Source organism: Gossypium hirsutum, chromosome A08 (genome assembly GCF_007990345.1).
Source record: "Gossypium hirsutum isolate 1008001.06 chromosome A08, Gossypium_hirsutum_v2.1, whole genome shotgun sequence".
Classification (NCBI taxonomy): Eukaryota; Viridiplantae; Streptophyta; class Magnoliopsida; order Malvales; family Malvaceae; genus Gossypium; species Gossypium hirsutum.
The window spans coordinates 118,365,958-118,386,251 of NC_053431.1; the positions used below are offsets into that span (position 1 = coordinate 118,365,958).

General features: G+C 33.7%; 2 protein-coding genes across 5 annotated transcripts; both read right to left on the reverse strand.

The window, feature by feature from the left end:
• Positions 1 to 238: 238 nt before the first annotated feature.
• LOC107962976 (lysine-specific demethylase 5D) lies at positions 239 to 14,489 on the reverse strand. Of its 4 annotated transcripts, none has more exons than XM_041074926.1 (35): positions 14,376 to 14,489; positions 12,877 to 14,229; positions 12,206 to 12,263; positions 11,766 to 11,888; positions 11,242 to 11,299; positions 10,996 to 11,132; positions 10,527 to 10,685; positions 10,333 to 10,419; positions 9,676 to 9,858; positions 8,784 to 8,936; positions 8,501 to 8,686; positions 8,362 to 8,427; positions 8,147 to 8,242; positions 7,970 to 8,056; positions 7,736 to 7,852; positions 7,446 to 7,653; positions 7,295 to 7,359; positions 7,124 to 7,182; positions 6,888 to 7,019; positions 6,635 to 6,794; positions 6,221 to 6,556; positions 5,857 to 5,967; positions 5,692 to 5,748; positions 5,549 to 5,610; positions 3,946 to 4,024; positions 3,416 to 3,565; positions 3,196 to 3,329; positions 2,928 to 3,042; positions 2,776 to 2,849; positions 2,122 to 2,269; positions 1,799 to 1,960; positions 1,169 to 1,264; positions 984 to 1,079; positions 682 to 887; positions 239 to 586 (listed from the first exon to the last, which is right to left on the reverse strand). In XM_041074926.1, exons 2-35 carry the CDS (start codon positions 14,196 to 14,198, stop codon positions 355 to 357), a joined length of 5,514 nt encoding a protein of 1,837 aa, XP_040930860.1. In that variant the 5' UTR covers positions 14,199 to 14,229; positions 14,376 to 14,489; the 3' UTR covers positions 239 to 354. The 4 variants fall into 4 exon arrangements, with proteins under 4 accessions (XP_040930860.1, XP_016755065.2, XP_016755064.2 ...); XM_016899576.2 differs by having other exon boundaries at positions 10,527 to 10,688; XM_016899575.2 differs by lacking the exon at positions 5,692 to 5,748 and having other exon boundaries at positions 5,785 to 5,967.
• A 2,209-nt stretch (positions 14,490 to 16,698) lies between these two features.
• LOC107962977 (tubulin beta-7 chain-like) lies at positions 16,699 to 19,657 on the reverse strand. Its single transcript, NM_001327734.2, has 3 exons — positions 19,120 to 19,657; positions 18,776 to 19,045; positions 16,699 to 17,626 (listed from the first exon to the last, which is right to left on the reverse strand). The coding sequence occupies exons 1-3, from the start codon at positions 19,511 to 19,513 to the stop codon at positions 16,956 to 16,958; spliced, it is 1,335 nt and encodes a 444-aa protein (NP_001314663.2). The 5' UTR covers positions 19,514 to 19,657; the 3' UTR covers positions 16,699 to 16,955.
• Positions 19,658 to 20,294: the final 637 nt, after the last annotated feature.

Consider the following 20,294-nt stretch of genomic DNA (forward strand, 5'->3'; position numbering starts at 1 on the left):
GAAAACAGAACTAACATTAACTGGCATAACAACAATTAAGTAAAGATTAACAGTGAATATTTTAACCCATAACATATTGGCGACTAAAAGTTTTGACCTATTTACTTTTGGCCAATATGCTTTATCCCCCAGCTTGCCCGACATTTTAAACGATGACCGGCCATTCTTATGGACTAGAGTAGATAAGTTGAAATCTGCACTAAATTAATATGTCAACTATTAGAATCAAGAAAGCAAGAGTGAAAATTGCAGATAATTGATTATTGGGCTGGCAAAATTTACAGGGGCTTAAGCCACAAGAATCAATTGAATCAATGAAATGTATGCTACTTGCTAATTTGCTAACAATCATTTTTATGTGATTATTGGTTGTGGTCTATGGAAAAATGAAGTAAGACTATCAAGCTCAGCACGCTTCTTCGCTGCTCTCCCAAAAGGCTTCCGATTTCGCCACCTCAAATGACCTATCCCACTCCCATTCTCATCACCAATCAGCATTTTTTGTGTGGCACTGGACTCCGATTTCTTTGGTCCCGTTCTTGGTTTTTTATGCCGAGGAGATGGGGTTTTCGGCTCCACCGTACATCTGCCAATGCATTAAAAAACAGAACGATTATGTAGATCAAGTATTGGGGATGTTAAATATTAGCGATAGTCAAGACAAATATTCCATTACCATACCTTTCATGATCCATCAATGAGTCAAAAGAGGACACCAAATGTTGAGTCCCAGGCATACATGCTGCACAGATATAAACCTTTGGTGGGAACACTAAATTAACACATCTTATGTGGTACCACTCATCACATCGACCGCAAACAATCATTGATCTTTCATCATATGGCTTTCGACAAATGCAATGAAGCCTACTTCGGGCTCTTAACAACTACATTAGTAAAACAACAAAAACAAACTTTATTTTATTAAAAAAAGAAAAAAGAAAGTTAGACATGTTCAGTTGCATGAAGAGGTGATTTGATACCTCAAGTTCCTTCTTTAAGCAAACTGGCAACCTTTCCCCCTCTGTGATAAGTTCATAAACTCCATCTAAGCCAAGTGACCCACAATCTGCTGCAACCTTTTAAGAGAAAAGATAGCTTAATTGAAGGGCCACGGCTAATCAATTTAAAAGTAGCATCCACATACAAACAAATAAAGGATGCCAACCTTCTTGGCACGATCCACCCACTGCAATCCAATGTCCTTCAATTCGGAAAGCTTCAATCTTAAGTGATCTTCAGGTGAAATGTTCATCGCATCTCCCTATCAAAAAACCATCTTTAGATGCGCCACACGAGAATGCAAATGCATTCATGAAATGCATGACGTATACATCCAGAAAAGCTGCTAATCATTGGTTTGTTAAGAGGAACTTTTGATGCAAACAAAACTAGGTTGTTACTAAAAATGAAAACAGTACCAATGCTTTCCCTTTTGACAGTTCATACCATATCAGCATAGGTAATTTGCTCATCATTTCTGAAAGCCAACTGACCATATGGAAAAAATCTAATGACCAATGGATAATCAACAATGATTTAGATAAGAATAAAAACGCTGTGATTATATCTTCAAGATCATGAAAGAATCTGAAATGGGCAGATAGGGAGAGACAAACAGCTCATATTAGATATCACAAGGGCCTTTATAACTATGGACTACTGTTGTTGCCATGAGCATTTCTTACCTTAAGTAACAAAAGCAAAATAATCAGAGGCAGAAATCATGTAGATCTCAGAGGGCTCAAGTCTAGAACACTAATCAGCACTAATTGCAAGCTTTGCCAATAGCACATACCTCTTTCAGGTGCTGATAAATCTGTTGGACTGAAGGCTTCTCTATATCCTTCTCTAAAGCATCTAACAATTTAGCAACTTGGAATCTCCATGAGAATCTAGCTAATGCCCGCTCAAGATCACAATAACTTTGATGATCATATACACCTGCCACTCCAAAGGCCTGTACCCAAAAATCAAACTAATTTCAGACGGATCCCTAATATGTTTGGCAGCAACAATACCTAACATCATTTCATGTCCAAAAGAAGTCTGTATATGCTGCCTAGAATATATATGAAGAATGATAAAGCAGAATGAAGAAAAGGGGAAGAAAGAGGATACCTTCCAAGCAGTAGTGAGTTTTTTACCAACAGCAGTAAATTGATCTTTATTATAGCAAGACATTTCAAAGTCCAGTATCTCTGTCAAACACTTTTTGCAAGCATAAGCTTGGTCTACAATTTGCTGTAATATCTCTCTTTCTTCAATCCTGTAACAGTACCCAATGCGACAAAATAATTGTATTCAGAACTTTTAAATCCCTAAACACAATCAAATGATTGATAAAAAGAATTATTGCAGAAAAATCACATTCATATTCTGCAGAATGTATAGACAGACGAGAGCTTTAAGTTTTTCAAAACATTCAACATAAATAGCAACTAGCAATTAGTTTCAGGTGAAAGTGAAACAAAAAGAAATTCACTACATGCCAGCTCTTGTTTTCCCCCAAAACCCTAAATAGGAACACAGTAACTCAATTGAACATGGAACAACGACTCCTTGCAACTCTTTTGTTTAATTTAATATTCTTACAACATCTCAATAAGTGTTTCAAGTTTTTTTTTAACAATAAACATGAAACCCAATAACATAATTGATAATTCCTGAACTTTTGAAGCGATGAAAAGGCAATAGCATATTAAAACATATTGAAAATTAATCACATAGTAAATTGGACACCGCAAAATAGCATTTAAATTTTTGCTTGTATACCTTACACAAAACTTTTCATCAACAAAGAGAAGATCAGAGAGAAGCTTCAAGTCTGAATACTTGCCATTATGCCTCTGTGACAAGCAACAGATCCTGTTAACAGACATACAAGCTTCTACAAAAGGACAATCTGGACAAATATAAATGCATACCAAGAAGCCACATCTATTGGGAGGTATTAATCCACCCGCAAGAAGCTGACAATTTGAGCACGTATATGCTTCTTCTGCATTATTTCTTCTATATTCTAGGCACTGCAAATGGTAGCTGTTCATAGGAAAGACACCAATATGATGAGAAGAACAGACCACATCGACTATAAAGCATGCACAATAAGGCAAGAACTCAAACTTGATCAAATAAAAGTCAGAAACAGATGATGAAGTGAGAACAATCTGTAACACCAAACAGAGACCTTACCAGTCCTTGCATGTTGAACATGTTAAAAAATCCCAATCCTCAGAACCACTCATACAGCACATGTAGAGACATACTCCTCCAAAACTCTCTGACTTTTCGTATATATACAGAGATCTATCTAGGGACTCTTTGATCTGGAGAACATTAGAAAGATTCTTAGGGTTAACTAATAATAAATGATTCCAAAGTTACAAATACAAAAAGGATTATCTAACTGAACCTTCTGCAAGGCACAGAGCAGTAAGCTCTCATCTCCAGCAAAGGTCTTTACAGCATCCATGCAGCGCTGCTTCCACTTCTCAACCTTTTCAACTTCAGACACGACAATATCTACCTCTGGACATGTAAAGAAAGAAGCTTTTCCATACTCCTGCATGTGAAGCTCATAGGGAATCAAATCATGAACTTTAAGCTTAAACAATATAAATTACATATCAACACAGAGAACTTTAAAAATTTTCAAATACTTAATAAGTGAAGCAAGGTTTTACTAAAAGGATTAGGAAACAAAAGATAAGCGAGCAGACAATTTCATTGTGAAATACAATTCCTTCATAATCATAGCAAGAAAAGTCTAACAGATAGACCTGCTATTTTAATTTATTGGGGGGAAAATGCAGGCAGTAACTTATGCCACAATATACTAAATGAAGCAAATATTAACAAAATACTCCAGGAAAACTATAAAGAGTAATTTGTAATATCAAAAGTTCATGCCTAAACTTTTGCCCAGAACCATCCATGGCATACCTCGAGCTGCATTAATTGAGACCACGATCGCTCCCCCAACTCTAAACTAAAAAACTGATGCACCTGCTCCTGCCACAACCTAAATTTACAGTTAAGCACATGATCAACAATCAAAATAAATTGCATCTCTGGTATCAAGATGAAAGCTAGACAAGAGCTGACAGCAATAAGTATCATGCACATACACATGCATGCAACCAGATTATCACAATTTACCACCTTCAAACCAAAAATTAGTGGACCAAAAGTTTAGTGGGGAAACAAGAACTTGATCAGAAAAATAAGAATAACGCTCTATAAAATGGTGTACCTTTGTCTCATTTGTTGAGTTAAAACTGGCTAACTCCTTAACCTTTTGTGTTGCATTTAGTATTTGATTACTGTTTTGCTTAAATTAAGTTTGATATTTATTTTGTAATAGAACATTAATTTTTTAAAGTTTTTATACATTAATATCAATTAAGAATTTATTGGAGCAAGAAAAGAATGAACTGGATATTAAACAGATGAAAAGGAAGTCAAAACAGGAAACTAGCTTTAAAAACTGTTGCTGCAGCACAAAATTACAGCAAACTCAGAAGTGCAGCCTAGGTCGATTGAACTACCTTGCAGACTCATGTACAAAAACTTAATTTGCCCTTTCCCCTTTTTATTCTTTTATAATGTTGATGCTGGTGGAACTCCTTTGCATCATGCTTTCATTATTAAGCATGATTTCAATGGACATTAACAATTATTATACTTTATCCCTTAATTGAATGATAGTTGAGTTGTTTCTTCAATCCTCTGCTTATGTGCTATTGCTTCTAGTTGATTGTCACCAGTTAGTATGATCTTCTGAACGTTAATGAACTTGGAAAGAGGAATTATATATTTAGACATGGATTGAATAACAAATGTCCCAAACTCATTTATTTTGGTAGATAAGAATATAATTACATCTGATGTATAACCAACATTAAAGTCTAAGCTTAAGAATTTTCTCTTAATTACAATAGAAATATAATGAGTTAGTTAAGGGAATATATATGAAGAGCCTTATAATTGATTTCAAACTCTTGCTTAACATCGTCATTAATCAGGAGAAACAAGTAAAAAAGTGATTTAATGAACTGTTAAAGGAAGCTGAATTCCTAGGTTTAGATCCATTGATTTAATCACTTTTAATTATTTCTTTGTTATTTATTTACTTTTAAGTTAGTTTTAGTTTAATTAAAATAATCAGTTGTTTAAACAAGATTAGGTTGTGCTAATTTTAACACTAAACAAATGGGTACAATTTTTCATGGGAACAATACTTTAATTCTATATTACTTGCTATGATATATGCATTAATGGTTTACCCGACAACAACTATTTAATTTACACCTCATATAAGCAGTAGTATAAACTGAGGGATGTCACAGATTTGAGCTAAATTTAGAAACAAGTTTAAAGTAAGGACCCATATATGTTATATCCCAAAATACTGAATCATTCATCATAGCATTGGGTAGTTGTATTACTAGAGTAGAAGTTGCAAAAAGAAAGATATGGATAAACCAATTCCAAAAGAAAGATGCGTCAGTCAAATAGAAAGTTGTTAAACATTCAATAGACTGACCTATGTTTGCAGGTAGCCTCTGTAAGTTGTGCAAACATCATTGGGAAGGCAACACTAATATCCTGCATAGGAGACAAAAATAAATTCTAAACGGAAGGTCTTTTTTTTTTTTTTTGGATAGAATAAACGGAAGTTTTAATAACATTATAAGTGAAATAACCATCCCAAATCCAGAAGGTGCATGTGGAAGCTTTAAATTCCTACAAGCACAGAAAGGGACAATGATTAAAAAAAACCTGATATGCAGCAAGCATTTCTTCAGCATCAATCAATTTGCATGCATTACGCTTCACAGGTGCGGAAATCACCTCTGAAACCTTCTTAAGCCATTTCGCTCCAAAAATTAAGGAGCTCAACAAATTACATGAAGAATGCATAATAGAAAGCTGCTCTGAGATATTCATCAAACTCCCAACATCCTGTGAAACAGAAATAACGCCCATCATAGATTTGATAAGAATTAAGCGCTCCAGAATATATGTAAGCAAGAAAAAATTAAAGAAGATGCATCATTTTTCTTTCTTTCGGTTGGGGGCCAGGGGGATAGAAGAGAAAACACAAAAATCAGAAAAAAGCAAACAAGGTCTAGTTTAAATTATTCAATTTTCTAAGCAACTAGACCAGGCAAAGCAAAGCATCAAAAAAGTGAAACAAAATACTAAGAATTGTTACCTCGTAAGAAGGCATCAAATAGCAGAAAGAAAGGACTTTACTGCACCAATGCAGCGTTGAACAAGCATTTTGAAGCTTTAGCATCTCAGGAAAATCCAGTCCAAAAGATAAACCAGCTTTTGAGACAGATTCAATCAAGTTAACAATATGTTCAATTTTCAAAATAAGAACATTGCTCCTGCCATCACCAATGTCAGTCACACTATACAGGCACTCCACATCTTGCAGTAGGGAACAGGCATCATGCTGCCATTTCTTGCTATTTTCCAAAATTGTTTCAAGCACATTTTGTTGCTTAAAAGTTATCTTAAGAAATCTTGACTGAGAAACCAACTCCTGAAAAATATAAAACAAACTTCTCAAATTTGTTTCAATGACTTCAGCAGACATAGCAAATGAAGGAGCAATATGAACCTTCAGATCGTCAAGTTTCAGCAAAGAACGAGATGTAGATGACCCAGACAAATCAGGTTCTAAAAATGGCTTGCTATTATTTAACCATGAGTTTGCCACCAATATTGCGGCTTTGACATCACCTAATGAAGGCATTATAGCAACTATGTCCTCCGACATCCTAAAAAGATCAAATTCAGTATCATCATACACAACAACAGAACAAAATATAGAACTCAGTGAGGTGAAAGATGATAGCAACTGGTCGTCAAACCTTATAAGATCCTCAAATTCAGACATCTGAGCCTTGCAAGCAAGTATATCCTTAGCTCTTTCTTCCCACTGCAGAGCACCAGCTAGTTCTCTAGACAAACTAAGAAATAAATCCTCTCTCTCAATTTGCAAACTGAAACAGGAAACTCAGAATGAGACTTTTGGCAGTAACAAGAAATGTAACAAAGACAACACTCAGTAACATGAGTTGTGAGACAAATGGAGAGAAAGCATTACACAACAGCATCTGCCAACAGTTGCTGAAGAAAGGCCAAAGCCATTTTTGAATTGCGTGCCTAAATAAATAATAATATACGCTGTAAATATTAGTGAATTATATAAATGTAATATATGCATGCATTTTGAAATACTAACATATAATAGCTGAAAGAAAAAGGACATCATTACCTTTATTGCCTTTTCCCTGCAACAAGCCTTCTTCAACTCAATCTTCACAAGTGACAACTCATCAACTGTTCCGAGGAAAAGAAAAATCAATAACAAAAAAATATGTCCAAAAAATCACCAAATAACATTTATATATAGCTGTTGGAAGAACCTTGAATCTTCAGTGATTCTCCGTCTTCTAAAATACGATTTAATTCATCAATAACACTTTGTTGATCCTCTCTCTGATGGATATTTATCAAAATATCATTTAACTTTGTGATCCACAAAGAAGCATCAATCTGGTATTGCTTCAGAAGTGCCAACTCTGGTATGTTAACACTGAAACTTGCCATTTCTTGAAGAAGCACTTCCACATTCTGCACAATTAAGAGTTCAAAGTACAAGTACTTAAATATTCAAGCACATGCATAAGTGGACAAATGAGAGTAAAGTGACTACCTTTAGAGTAACAGAACCACTCATTAAAGATCTACACCGGGCTTGACATGATTCAGCCTGGCTTACAAGATCAAAAATCATTTCTTTTTCCTGAACTTGGACCTGAAGCTCCAATATCTATCAAAATAATGATGGGATATCAAATATATAATAAAAAGAAAACAACAACCATATTCTCAGGTCTCTTTTCTTCAAAGAAGAGAGCTATTTTACAAGGTAAAGAAATTCAATCACCTCTGTTTTTAACTTGTAAAGAATGTCAACCTCAACTGCTGCAGGCTGTTCATTGGAGATGGCTTTTCTTGCATTGTCTATCCATACCTAGAGGACCTCAATGATGAAAGTGAATCAGGCATGACAATAGACATTCATAAACAACAAATATATATTGTGAATCTTAAAAAGATATACCTTCACCAAAGAGATTTTTTGTGATAACTTCTGACTTTGTTCTACATGTATTGATGAGCTGCAAGCCCTGGAATACAACAACTCCAACTCTTCAAGCTGCAAGACCCAAAATAATTGATGAGAGAGAATCCAGTCCAAGCAATAAGCTCTCCAGATAATAAAAAATGTTAACTTTAAGTGATTGATATAAGAAGTAGAGGCATCTCAAGAGATACCTTAGAGAATGTTGATAAAGCAGCATCAATATCATGAACCAACAAATTGGCCTCTTCGGCGCAATGCTGCACAAAAACAATTGTAAGAGTTCTCAGACACAGACAAAAGAAGAGATTAAGCAATGCTACACTGTTGTACCTTCAACTTATGATATCCAGGTTCATTACAGGGCACAGGATCAACACTAAGCAATTTCTTAACCCATTTATGAGCCACTTTCTCAAAATCACCTCCAGCAGACCAATTTTCAATTTTAGAAAGACAGTCTCTTATTCCTTGCACCCATTTCTGAGCTGCAGTCAGATTCTTCACCACATCGCGTACCTATAGTACATGAAAAATAGTTACATCAGTTACAATCATAATACTATGCAGAAGGATGAGCAATACAAGAATGAAACAAATTCGGCTTGAAGCTTACGGAATCCATCTCGGCACCAGCCCAGAGAAACTGTTCAGCTTCCTTCAACAGAGTAGTATATGCATCACCTGAAAAAGGACTCTGAAAAATCTTACATGCCCGTGAAAGCCATTGCTCTGCAAGTTGAGCATGAGTAACATGGGCACCTTTCACCTACATGCATTTAATTATTCAATTAGTTCAGTTATCTTCAAAAAGATATACATCCCATCATAAATAGAAAATCACTAGATTGCAAAGTGTTAACATCCAGAGATCATTCGCTTGTTGGTGAAATACACTAAAGAAGAACAATTTCAGTAAGAATTTGTGTCTCTATATAGAAGATTTCAGGGCAAAGTGCATCAGAAAGAAATCACCCAATGGGCAATACATCTAAAACTTCAACCACCAGAAAAAGTGAGGAGTATCATTAGATAGGACATTATAGTATTAGAGGGAATAGAGTAAAATATCGCAGAAGGCCTTACTAATGAGTTTTCACAAATCAGAAGGCTAGGTAGATCCATTTCTGAACCATTTTGAAGAGCCTTCACTCAGGTCATAGTATTAGTGGTAACTCAGGAACATGAGCCATAGGAATCATAAAAAAACCACAAGCTAAATTCACTGATCAAACCAGAGTATGTCAAGAAGCAATACACAAGAAACAAGAAACTAATATTCAACAATAGCACTCTTTGACTATTATTGACTATTAATTTCCCCTCAACCACCATAAATCAAATCAATACAGCTATCAAAATTATTAAATTAAAGCTACTCCACATTCATGTTACTTTATAACTGAATGGAAGGGTGAAAAAGCATGGTCCAAACAAAAGCTCATCACAAGCTAAAAAATAAGAGTAAGAGCTATTTTTGACAAATATCCAAAGGAAATTCATTAAACCTTCTTTTTTAAAGAATTCAATTCACTGAAAGATGAGATGTTCCTGAGTAAACTATCACTTTGTGGCATCTCCTCCGACTCATGCTTGTCCACTATAAGCACCAAATCAGCCAATTCTGCCAGAGTATGACGATACAGAAGACGATGTTTACTGGATTTGCACTCACAGAGGTGCTCCCAATGCTGCATGATAAAAAATAATGATAATAAAAGAAAAAGAAAAGGTTAGTCAGCAAAATTAGAATAAAAGGAATTAGCCTCAAAACAACCTTCATCAACGAAATCAAATTCATTTCAAGAAGTAGCCTCAAAAGGAAGCAGTAACACTGGATGGCTAGAACACCAACAGAATACTTTGTATTATTAAAAATTCATAATATAGAAAATACACGGCATTTATATCCATAAAGTTCCCAGTAATCAGGTATCAGGTAAACAGCCACAATAAATAAGGGCAAATATATTTGGGAAAAAAGCCTATGCACCCCAATTTCTCTTTCAAAAGTACATAGATAGTGAATTTCAGAAGGAAGAGAAGCAACAACATTTCTTTTTTGCCAAAAGCAATAACAATTTTAAAAATCAATTTTCAAAAATTTCAATGTAAAGGGGATGCAAATGAACTAAGATCAGAACTTATCACTAAGCTTAAATTACCTCCAGGCAGACAAAAGCAGATGGCCTGCAGCGGCAAACAACAGCAGAAAGATACAAATACTGCTTGCATATAATGCATGTTGGATCCTACAAAAGCGATCAGGAGGTATTGTCATGATCAAGCATTATCTTGTTATGAATGCTACAAAAATAAATAAGTCAAGCCAGAATTTTTCTCCATCCACAAATATTACCTCTTCTGTGCCCACAAATTCAGAAGATCTCCGAGGAGACATGGGAGATGATCTTGTTATGCCACTTAGCCAAAGCCTCTCCCTAAATGTCCTTTCTTTCTTATATATTCTGAGCAATTCTTTTCTCAAATAAGTTGATGCATTTTTTTCCCAATCACTCTGCTAAACAAACGCAATAGAAATTAGGAACCATTTTAGCCCTGACATCGACATTCAACATAGGATAAATTAAACATCAGTCGTATATCCCAATCACTCTGCTAACCAAAATGTTTGCAATAAAAAAATTACAAATTATTTGAATCTGACATCAGATTCAACAGAGGATCGATTTACCATAGGCCCAAACCTTCACATTCGTCTTGGTTTTATTTATAACAAAATTGCAAAAGAACATTAAACTGTCATGTTTAATGACAGTGATTCTTAAATTAATGAATAATAGATAAGGAAAGTCAATTAATCATACCTTGGCTACCACACAAAGAAGCTCCTCATGAGATAAAACTGGAGCTTTACGATACAACTGATACAGCTCTGCCCCAGACCCACCATGGGGTAACCAATCAGCAGGAGCAAAATTTACTGCCTCTGCACAATTTAAACCTGAGAAGACAAAGCAAAGTTCAGTGCGAATGATTCTTTACAAGTTTAGACACACCAAACCTACCATTAAATTGAGACATAACTAGCCCATAAAATAATGACAACTTACCCAAATTGAATCCTCCATGGTAAGATCTAGGGAAAGTAATGACAAAATTTCCTGGCTCCTGGGAAAAGGAAAGCAAGCAACACATGAAATTTATCAACATACACCAAACATAAAGGGTTAATTAGTGCCAAGTGGCAATAGATAAGGTGATAATTATGGAAAAACATGTGTAATTAACAAATGTCCCACCTTGATTCTGTGAGAATAAGGCATTAAATGCAAAAACCTTTCTCAAAATAGAATTTAAATGCCCTTAACCAGAGCCTACAGGCACCCTTTAACCAGACCAAAACAACAATTATTTGAAAGAAATACATCAAGCAGTCAACTTAAAGTTCACTAGGAAATTCATACATATTTAACCAAATATAGATACAGAAACAACAAACTTCCATATACCAATGGATTGCAAACATCCAGCTTAGCATGCTGAGTTATAAGAAATCAATATAGTTGAGCAAACATAAAGTTGAACTATTTTCTTCATTAAATTAAAAAAGAAGTCAAAATAATAAAAGGAAAACCTGTAGCACACTGTAGACTGGGACACCATTTTCTCGCAGGACAGAAGGATTTAACATGGTAACAAGCTGAAACAGCAAGTCAGGTTGCGCATCAAACAGATCAGGGAGACAATCCCGCATCACCTACAACAAATGGAAAATCTCAGCTGCAGACATACTTTCAGAAAACAAGAGAGACTAATAATACTCAAAGACATGAAATGCTAGAGAGGAACCATGAATGCATCAGCTATGCTACTCAAAAACACAAAAAATCCACTAAAAAGAAAATCAAAACGGGCAAAACCATATTGCAAACAAAAAAGTAATTAGAAGTTAGATATCTATTATATCACGTAAGGAAAAAAAAATATTCAAAAATAATCATTAAAAGGTATGAGAGGCTTGACAGGACGCACATGTCAAAGTGCAATGAATTACATTAATATATAAAAGACTACCTTCTCAAAAGCACTAGCTTCACTACCAGGGACACTGTACCAACATTTAGGCTCTCCCCTGCAAACACAAAATATAACCATCAAATGTCACAAATGAAATTTTTATACATGTACTTTATAAAACATAATAGAGGCACAGATCAATAAAACCATCAGAAGATTAAGAAAATATAAATGTATTTTATCTATTATGTCCTCTTTCAATAAGATATGTCAATATCAAACAGGCAAATTGAAAGATATGCCAACTGAATTAGTTATATTATTACTTAAATATTCTTCACAGTCCTTGGTAACGTCTTGATCGCCTATAAAGGAACCTAAACAGAAAATTCCTATATGAGAAGCATAATAAGTTGTAAATTGACCCGAGATTATAGATGCATTGAGTAAAACTGACCAAGGTAATAGAGACTTGCCCAGCCTCTAATGCAGATATAATCTGAGGTTCTGAACCATCAACCAGATATTAACCATTCATCCTCTAATGAAATGCATCTGAAATATTTTTGACTTGCTATAAAGTATATCGTCTAGTGATATGAATGCCCAGACAATTTTTATTACATAATTGCACAAATCATGTCCTGGTCAAACCTCAAAAGCAGTAACAACAATGTCAACATGATCTACTGAAAAAAATAGAGCATGAGACATTAGAAGAAACATACCAGTGAAGGTAATTCATTGAATAAAAACAATGATCTTCAAAATGCCAGCAGAAAGCTGAGAACAGCATTCCAATATACAGCCAGGGAACCATGACACCAGTAATGTTATGATGAACAGCCCTCAGCATTGAACCTTTCAGCTTGGGCAAGTTATTGAGATTCCACGGACTCTTACAGTATTCATCCCATGCTTTAGGCTCAACAGATTCTGGCCTCTGGTCATTTACACGTGGAAAACCACTCCCATGAACAGAAGTATCCAGGTCACTTCCATACAGAACTTCCACATCACCTGCCAAACCCTCCACGATCTCCCAAAACTTTTTCTCTATCTGTACCCTCGAAGCACATCCTGATCCAAACCATTTCTTATTGGCTCGATCAGCCAAACGCCTAAAAGCTTCCAATGTAAATTGTTTTCCAGGAATAAAACCAAAACTATCTTTGTCAGAATTCAGGCACTCAAAGCAATACCAGTTACCTGGTGGGACCTGCTTCAACGGTGGTGACAGACAATATATATGCCAACCCTTATTACATCTATCACATAGTAGCATCACTTCCCCATGTAACCCACTTCTGCATTGCTCACATATCTGATCATGATCTTCCTCCTCCACCTTACAGACCTTAACATTCCTATGGTCACTATTCTTCCGTCTCCTCTTGGAGCTATAAATTTTAGCCTTCTTTTCATTCTTTGCATCCTCATTAATGCCTCTCTTATAACTCTTCGCCCTCTCCCGATTCAACCGGTTATAATAACCTTCATAATCATACAAATGCTCTCTATACAACTGATATAAAACATGCTTAGCACACTCCGAAATCTTCTTCCCTGACCTCACAAACCTAAAAACCTCCCCCCATTTTTTCCCCTTCACGACCTTATCATAGCCCCCATACCTCCTCACTGCATTAAACAATTTACACAAATCCAACTCCTCCCCTTCAAAAATCACCCTCTTCTTCAACTTCTTACCACAATGTCCTTCTAAAAACCTATTATACTCTAACTCGAAAGTCTTTGAATCACACGAAGCAGGCCGTGCCTGCAACTGATGAATTGCTTGTGTTTTGGTAGGAAAAGTAAAAGAATCCAGGTTCAACGAAAATGGAGGGTTCCAAGATTTAGGAGGAACAATCTTACAAATCCCATATGGCTCAGCCTCAGGCCTGATCTTATAAATATACCCTAATGGGTCCCTAAATTCCTCTTCACTAGGGTAATAAACCGGCCCCGACTGTATATTCAATGACCCAGTAGATGAAACAGTCAAATTTTGCCCTGTTTCAACTGCCCTAGGTCTCCCCTTCCCCATCACCACCACCACTCCAACCTATACATACAATCTATACAAAACACCATGCACATATAAATATGATCACATAAATGTTTTTGACAAACAATAATTAACAGTAACAAATCCTTTGCTTCAAATATAAGTAATAGACAAATTAAAATTTTTTAGTAAGATTTTCTAGGGTTTCAAGCGTACCTTTAGCGGAGATTGTGAGGTGGTCTTTGTTAGTGAGAGATAAAAAGAAAAGACTAAAGACTGAGAGTTTCGTGGGAGATTTGGTTCTAAAATAAAAACGAAAAGTTTGTTATTTATTTTATAAAAGGAAGGGATAGTGATTTTACTTTAGAATCATTAACTTTTGTTAAATTTACGAAATTGGTATTACACTTTCCTGTGGCCCTTTTATCGGAGACTGCGGATCTATTGTCCTTATTTATCAGCATCTAATGAGTTTTAAGAAAATATCCACGCGCGTTGTTGGATCCACGCGTTAAGTGATCGACGGTAGATAATGCTTAAGGGTGAAATTGATGGGCCAGATTTAATTGCGTGTTGATAAGAGTCAGTCTTGGCGAATGACAATACATGTTTTAGCGTCTAGATATTACCACTCTTGTGCACGTGTCACTAATATATAAAGATTTTGCTTACTATATAAAATATTTTAAATTATTTTATGATATTTTAAATATAAATTTTAAAAAATTGCATTTGCTTTTTTAATGGTATGTTTTAAAATTATTATGAGATATTTTATAATTATCTCTTTTTTTTTCTGACGAGATTATTATAATTATCTTAAATAAATAATACATAAAAGATTCATTAGACGTTGAAATTTAAATCCTTTGACAAAAAGATTTGTGATTTTAGTTACAATTCGTAAAGGGACAGTTTTATTTTATTTTTTTATCATGTTTCTTTGAGGTTTTTATTTGAATATCTTAAACTTCACAAAAAAAAAAATTATTTTAGAATGTGTAATTTTAATATTAAACAATTTTAAATGGAGAGATGTCCACATGGTCAATTTTATTTAAATTTCAATTTTCATAATTGCGGAGATGAATATTATTTACCAAAAAAATTGAAGAATTTGATTCCAATCATTTAGGCTATTATGAGATGACACCACAATAAACTCAACACTAACAAGTGTAGAGGTTAGTTATTTTTTTAAAAAATTCCTTTAGAAACTTTGTAATTGCATTGTTATGAATTTGATTTATGATAAGTTGATAAGTGTTAAAATTTATCTTTTTTAATATTTGTACTTATACGAATTTAATTTATAATAGCCTAATTTTGATGCTATAAGTGTTAAGATTAGACTTCCTTAACCTTTAAAATTTTATAAAACCTCTTAAATTTGTGATTTTTGCTTTATCTATAATGTATATGTTTTTTTTATGTCATTGTTATGCTTTCTTTTACTACCCTTGTAGTATTATCGGATTTGTTAGTATTGTTCCTAATTTAACATTTTATAGCTTCGGTATAATGGATAAAATAAGATGATTGATATCAGTATTTTTTTATGTTATCAGTGTTACTAACTTAATATTTTTTGAAAACTTAATTTTATTAGTTGAGTTTTTACTTTGTTGGTTGATATCAATATGATTGACTAAGAATCTTAAACCAATTGTAATGATACAAATAATGAGATTTTGCCATCAGCAATCAATGCACCATTAATTATATGCTAAAAATGAGCAATGCACAATGCCCTATCTATGAACAATCGCCCAATTGCATCTAATCTCATAATACAAATTAGAATTACGAAACTCATTAAATTAGATCTAGTGAAATTTCTTAAACCACTGAAAAAATTTTGATTGCATTAATGTCACTTGACAATGAAGAACCATTAACCAATATGCCATATTAGAAACATAACTGTACATATATATATATAAATGTCTACTAATAATATATCAATAATCGCATTATTGAATTACATTTAAACTCATTTATAATAATTATATTAATTAAAAATAACTAAATAATTACTATTTCATATATGTGAATCTAACATTAAAATATTACATGCAAATACAATTATATAACATTTATAATGTAATACATTTTATACAATATGCTTATAAATTTACTTAAAAAAGAAAAAAAGAAAAAACGAGTTAAACCTAAGTGATAGTGTTCAATCCGTATCACACATTATTCTTTTCTTTTCTTTTTTTCTTTTCCTTTGGGTTTGGGCTTAGACCATATTCATTATTTTGTTCATTGTCGAACCCAATTCTCTTAACCAACATAAAATTTGCATATTTCCTAAATTAAAAAAAAAGCCCACAAATTTGCTTTTCTTTTCCCCAAAAATTTCCAATAAGGGCATATTTAACATTACTTTTAATAGTCCCAAGTGAGTTTAAACCAGCTCAAACGAAGCAGTTACCAAAATGAATTTACGTGTTAAATTAATAATATTTTATAAAAATTATCAACAATAATAATGATTGGATTATAATTTTTAAATTTAAAAAATACATAAAAATTAAATATCAAATTCTAAAAGGAATAATCTTGAAATTTTGAAACTTGTGATTCCAAATTCATTACATAAATTTACACTCCAAATTCATTAAATCACAATTCACATTTGATATAAATATACAAATTCACAATTCACATTACTAAAAATCCCAGCACAAATGAAAAAACATGGCCTCCTTATTTAGAACCATCAAAATGAACACCATATTTGATTTTTTTTTCCTAGGCCATTACTATAGAAAGTTGAAAAGAATTCCGTCAATTTTCCTCAGCTTCATCTTCATACCCTTCACCATCTTCATCAACCACAGCATCTTGATATTGTTGATATTCAGAAACCAAATCATTCATATTACTTTCAGCCTCAGTAAACTCCATTTCATCCATCCCTTCCCCTGTATACCAATGCAAAAATGCTTTCCTCCTAAACATCACTGTGAACTGTTCCGAAACACGTCGAAACATCTCTTGTATCGATGTCGAGTTCCCCATAAACGTCGATGACATCGTCAACCCAGTTGGTGGGATGTCGCAAACACTTGATTTAACATTGTTCGGAATCCACTCCACAAAGTACGAAGAGTTCTTGTTTTGGACATTGATCATTTGTTCATCAACTTCCTTGGTGCTCATTTTGCCTCGAAACATTGCCGAGGCTGTTAAGTACCTTCCATGACGAGGATCAGCCGCGCACATCATGTTTTTGGAATCCCACATTTGTTGAGTTAGCTCGGGGATCGTTAAAGCTCGGTATTGTTGTGAACCCCGGGATGTTAAAGGTGCAAAACCAACCATGAAAAAATGGAGGCGTGGGAATGGGATCAAGTTTACTGCTAGTTTTCGAAGATCGGAATTGAGTTGGCCAGGGAAGCGAAGGCAGCATGTGACTCCACTCATGGTTGTTGAAATCAAATGGTTCAAGTCACCAACTGTTCATATATATACATAAACGCACGAAAATAAGTCATATATAGATATGATTGGTAGCAATTATGTTTGACTCGGATCGGAAATCAATTGAGATTTCAATTTAAAGAATGGTATTGGATTGGTTGAATTGGCGATTGAACTAGTTGAATCGATTTTTAAATTTATTTGAATTTATATAAAATTTAAATTAAACCGATTAAACAGATAAATTGATAAATTAACCGATTCGATTGCAGATCTAATTTTAAAAGCATTAATAATTAATTTTGCAATTTCATGATTGAAGTGATTGCATGTGCACAAGATAAAAAGTAATTCCAATAATACACTAACCTAAATCTTAAACCCAAAGGAGTAACATTTTAGAATTAATACTACCTCTCTTTGCCAACAATATCTTAACTCATTGACAAGAACATTATATTATAGATAGGGGAGTTTAGATTTGATGTCTAAGTAATTTCATTTTTCTTTCTCGATTATAAGAAAGAAAAAAGTTTAATACCTCCTTTGACCCCTGTATTACCATTTTGGTACTTTTTTCTGTTAAAGAAAATATTAAGTCAACCCATGAAATAATGTCATGTGATAAAGAAAAAAAGTTAAAAAGAAATACTTAAAAATTTTAGAAAACGTCAGAAAAATTTTCAAAATCTAAAAAAGCCCAAAAATCTTAAGACTTAGAAAATTATAAAAATAAAATAAATCATAATTTATTTTAGAAAATTATAAAAATATTTTTAAAATTTATAAGTATGAAAAAATTCAATAAATAAATAAATTTGAAAATTTTGTTTGGTTAGAATTTTTGGTTATATATATATTTTTTTTTGAAAATTTAAGGATTTTTTATGAATTTTTTGATATTTTTAAGGAATTCTGCGTTTTTTTTTACATGTGATAGTATTTGACTGGATGGGGAGATTTTTTAACCAAAAATATAGATGGGGACCAAACTGATAAAAAAAATATAAATATCAGAGTAATAATTTAACTATAGTACAAAAGCCAAAAGAGGTATTAATCCATAATTTTATGATAACTAAGGATTGTCCTTTTTCTCGTTTGTTTGCTAGCATATTGTATCTTGTATGAAAATGAAGATGCGGATTAAAACTAAGACAAGTTATAGAACATTTTGGACTTACAGCTGGGATTTGTGAGCTTAAGAGTTCTGAAGCAGATATCATAAAGAGCTTCATTGTCAAGGACCATGCATTCATCAGCATTTTCCACAAGCTGGTGCACTGACAGGGTCGCATTATAGGGTTCAACCACAGTATCCGATACTTTAGGTGATGGAAACACCGAGAACGTTAGCATCATCCGGTCAGGGTATTCTTCCCTGATCTTTGATATCAACAATGTCCCCATCCCTGACCCTGTTCCACCTCCCAGTGAATGGCAAACCTGAAAACCTGCTCATTATAAAGTTCCATTAGCCAACACACCCAAAACCAAAAACAAGAAAGCGTTCAAACGTGTAATTTACCTTGTAAACAATCACAATTCTCAGCCTCTTTACGAACAACATCAAGAACTGAATCAATCAATTCAGCTCCTTCAGTATAATGTCCCTTAGCCCAGTTATTGCCAGCTCCATTTTGGCCGAACACAAAGTTATCTGGTCTAAACAATTTTCCATAAGGACCTGTTCGTAAACTGTCCATAGTTCCTGGCTCAAGATCCATTAACACAGCTCTAGGCACATATCTGCCACCACTGGCTTCATTATAGTAAACATTAAGCCTTTCAAGCTGAACAGGCGAAGTGCCGACATAGTTACCAGTGGCATCAATGCCATGTTCATCACATACTACCTCCCAAAACTTGCCACCAATTTGATTACCACACTGACCGGCTTGAACATGGAGGATTTCTCTCATTGTTATGGTATTGGGATTTTCTTTTTTTTTTCTTTTATAAAACAAAGAAAGAAAAAGATAATAAGAGAGAGAGAGCAGTGTGAGCAATGAACATGGAGGGGGTGTGGGCTTATGTAGGCAAATGGAGCAGATATAGAAAGATATGTGGAAGATGGTGACACTGATATTATTTCTTTTACTTAAATGTTTAATATATGGAAAAATACAATTATTACTCAAATAAATAAAAGGGTAAACTACACCCCAATGTTATTCAATTATTAGTAAGTTTATGATTTAGTTACTCAACTTTAAAAAGTTATAAAATGATCATTGAACTATTCAAAAGTTTTCATCTAAGTCATCGGGATGTTAAAATTGTTACCTAATGACCTTTTTCTATTTTGCGTTGCCTATAGCAATCAAAAGTTCTCGTTCACCTCCTTTTCTACAATTCAACTTTTTTCATTAACAAATCTATAAATCAAAATCTAAACAACTTTCATCTCTGATCTTCAACATTGAGCATCAGATCAACTTAGGTTTAAGGTATGTTCTTCTATTCATCAATAGGTATCGATTCACCGTATTGATCGTCAAATTGTCGCTTAAAACTCTCTAACAGACTTTTAAAACAAAAAAACTTAACAGCTAAGTGACTTAAGTGAAAACCTTCAAATAATTTAATAACCATTTTGTAACTTTTTAAAATTGAGTGATCAATAATTCAGTGACCTTGGGTATAATTTACCCAATGAAAAATTGTGTCAAAGTGTCATTGTTTGGAAGAAGTCTTGTCAAA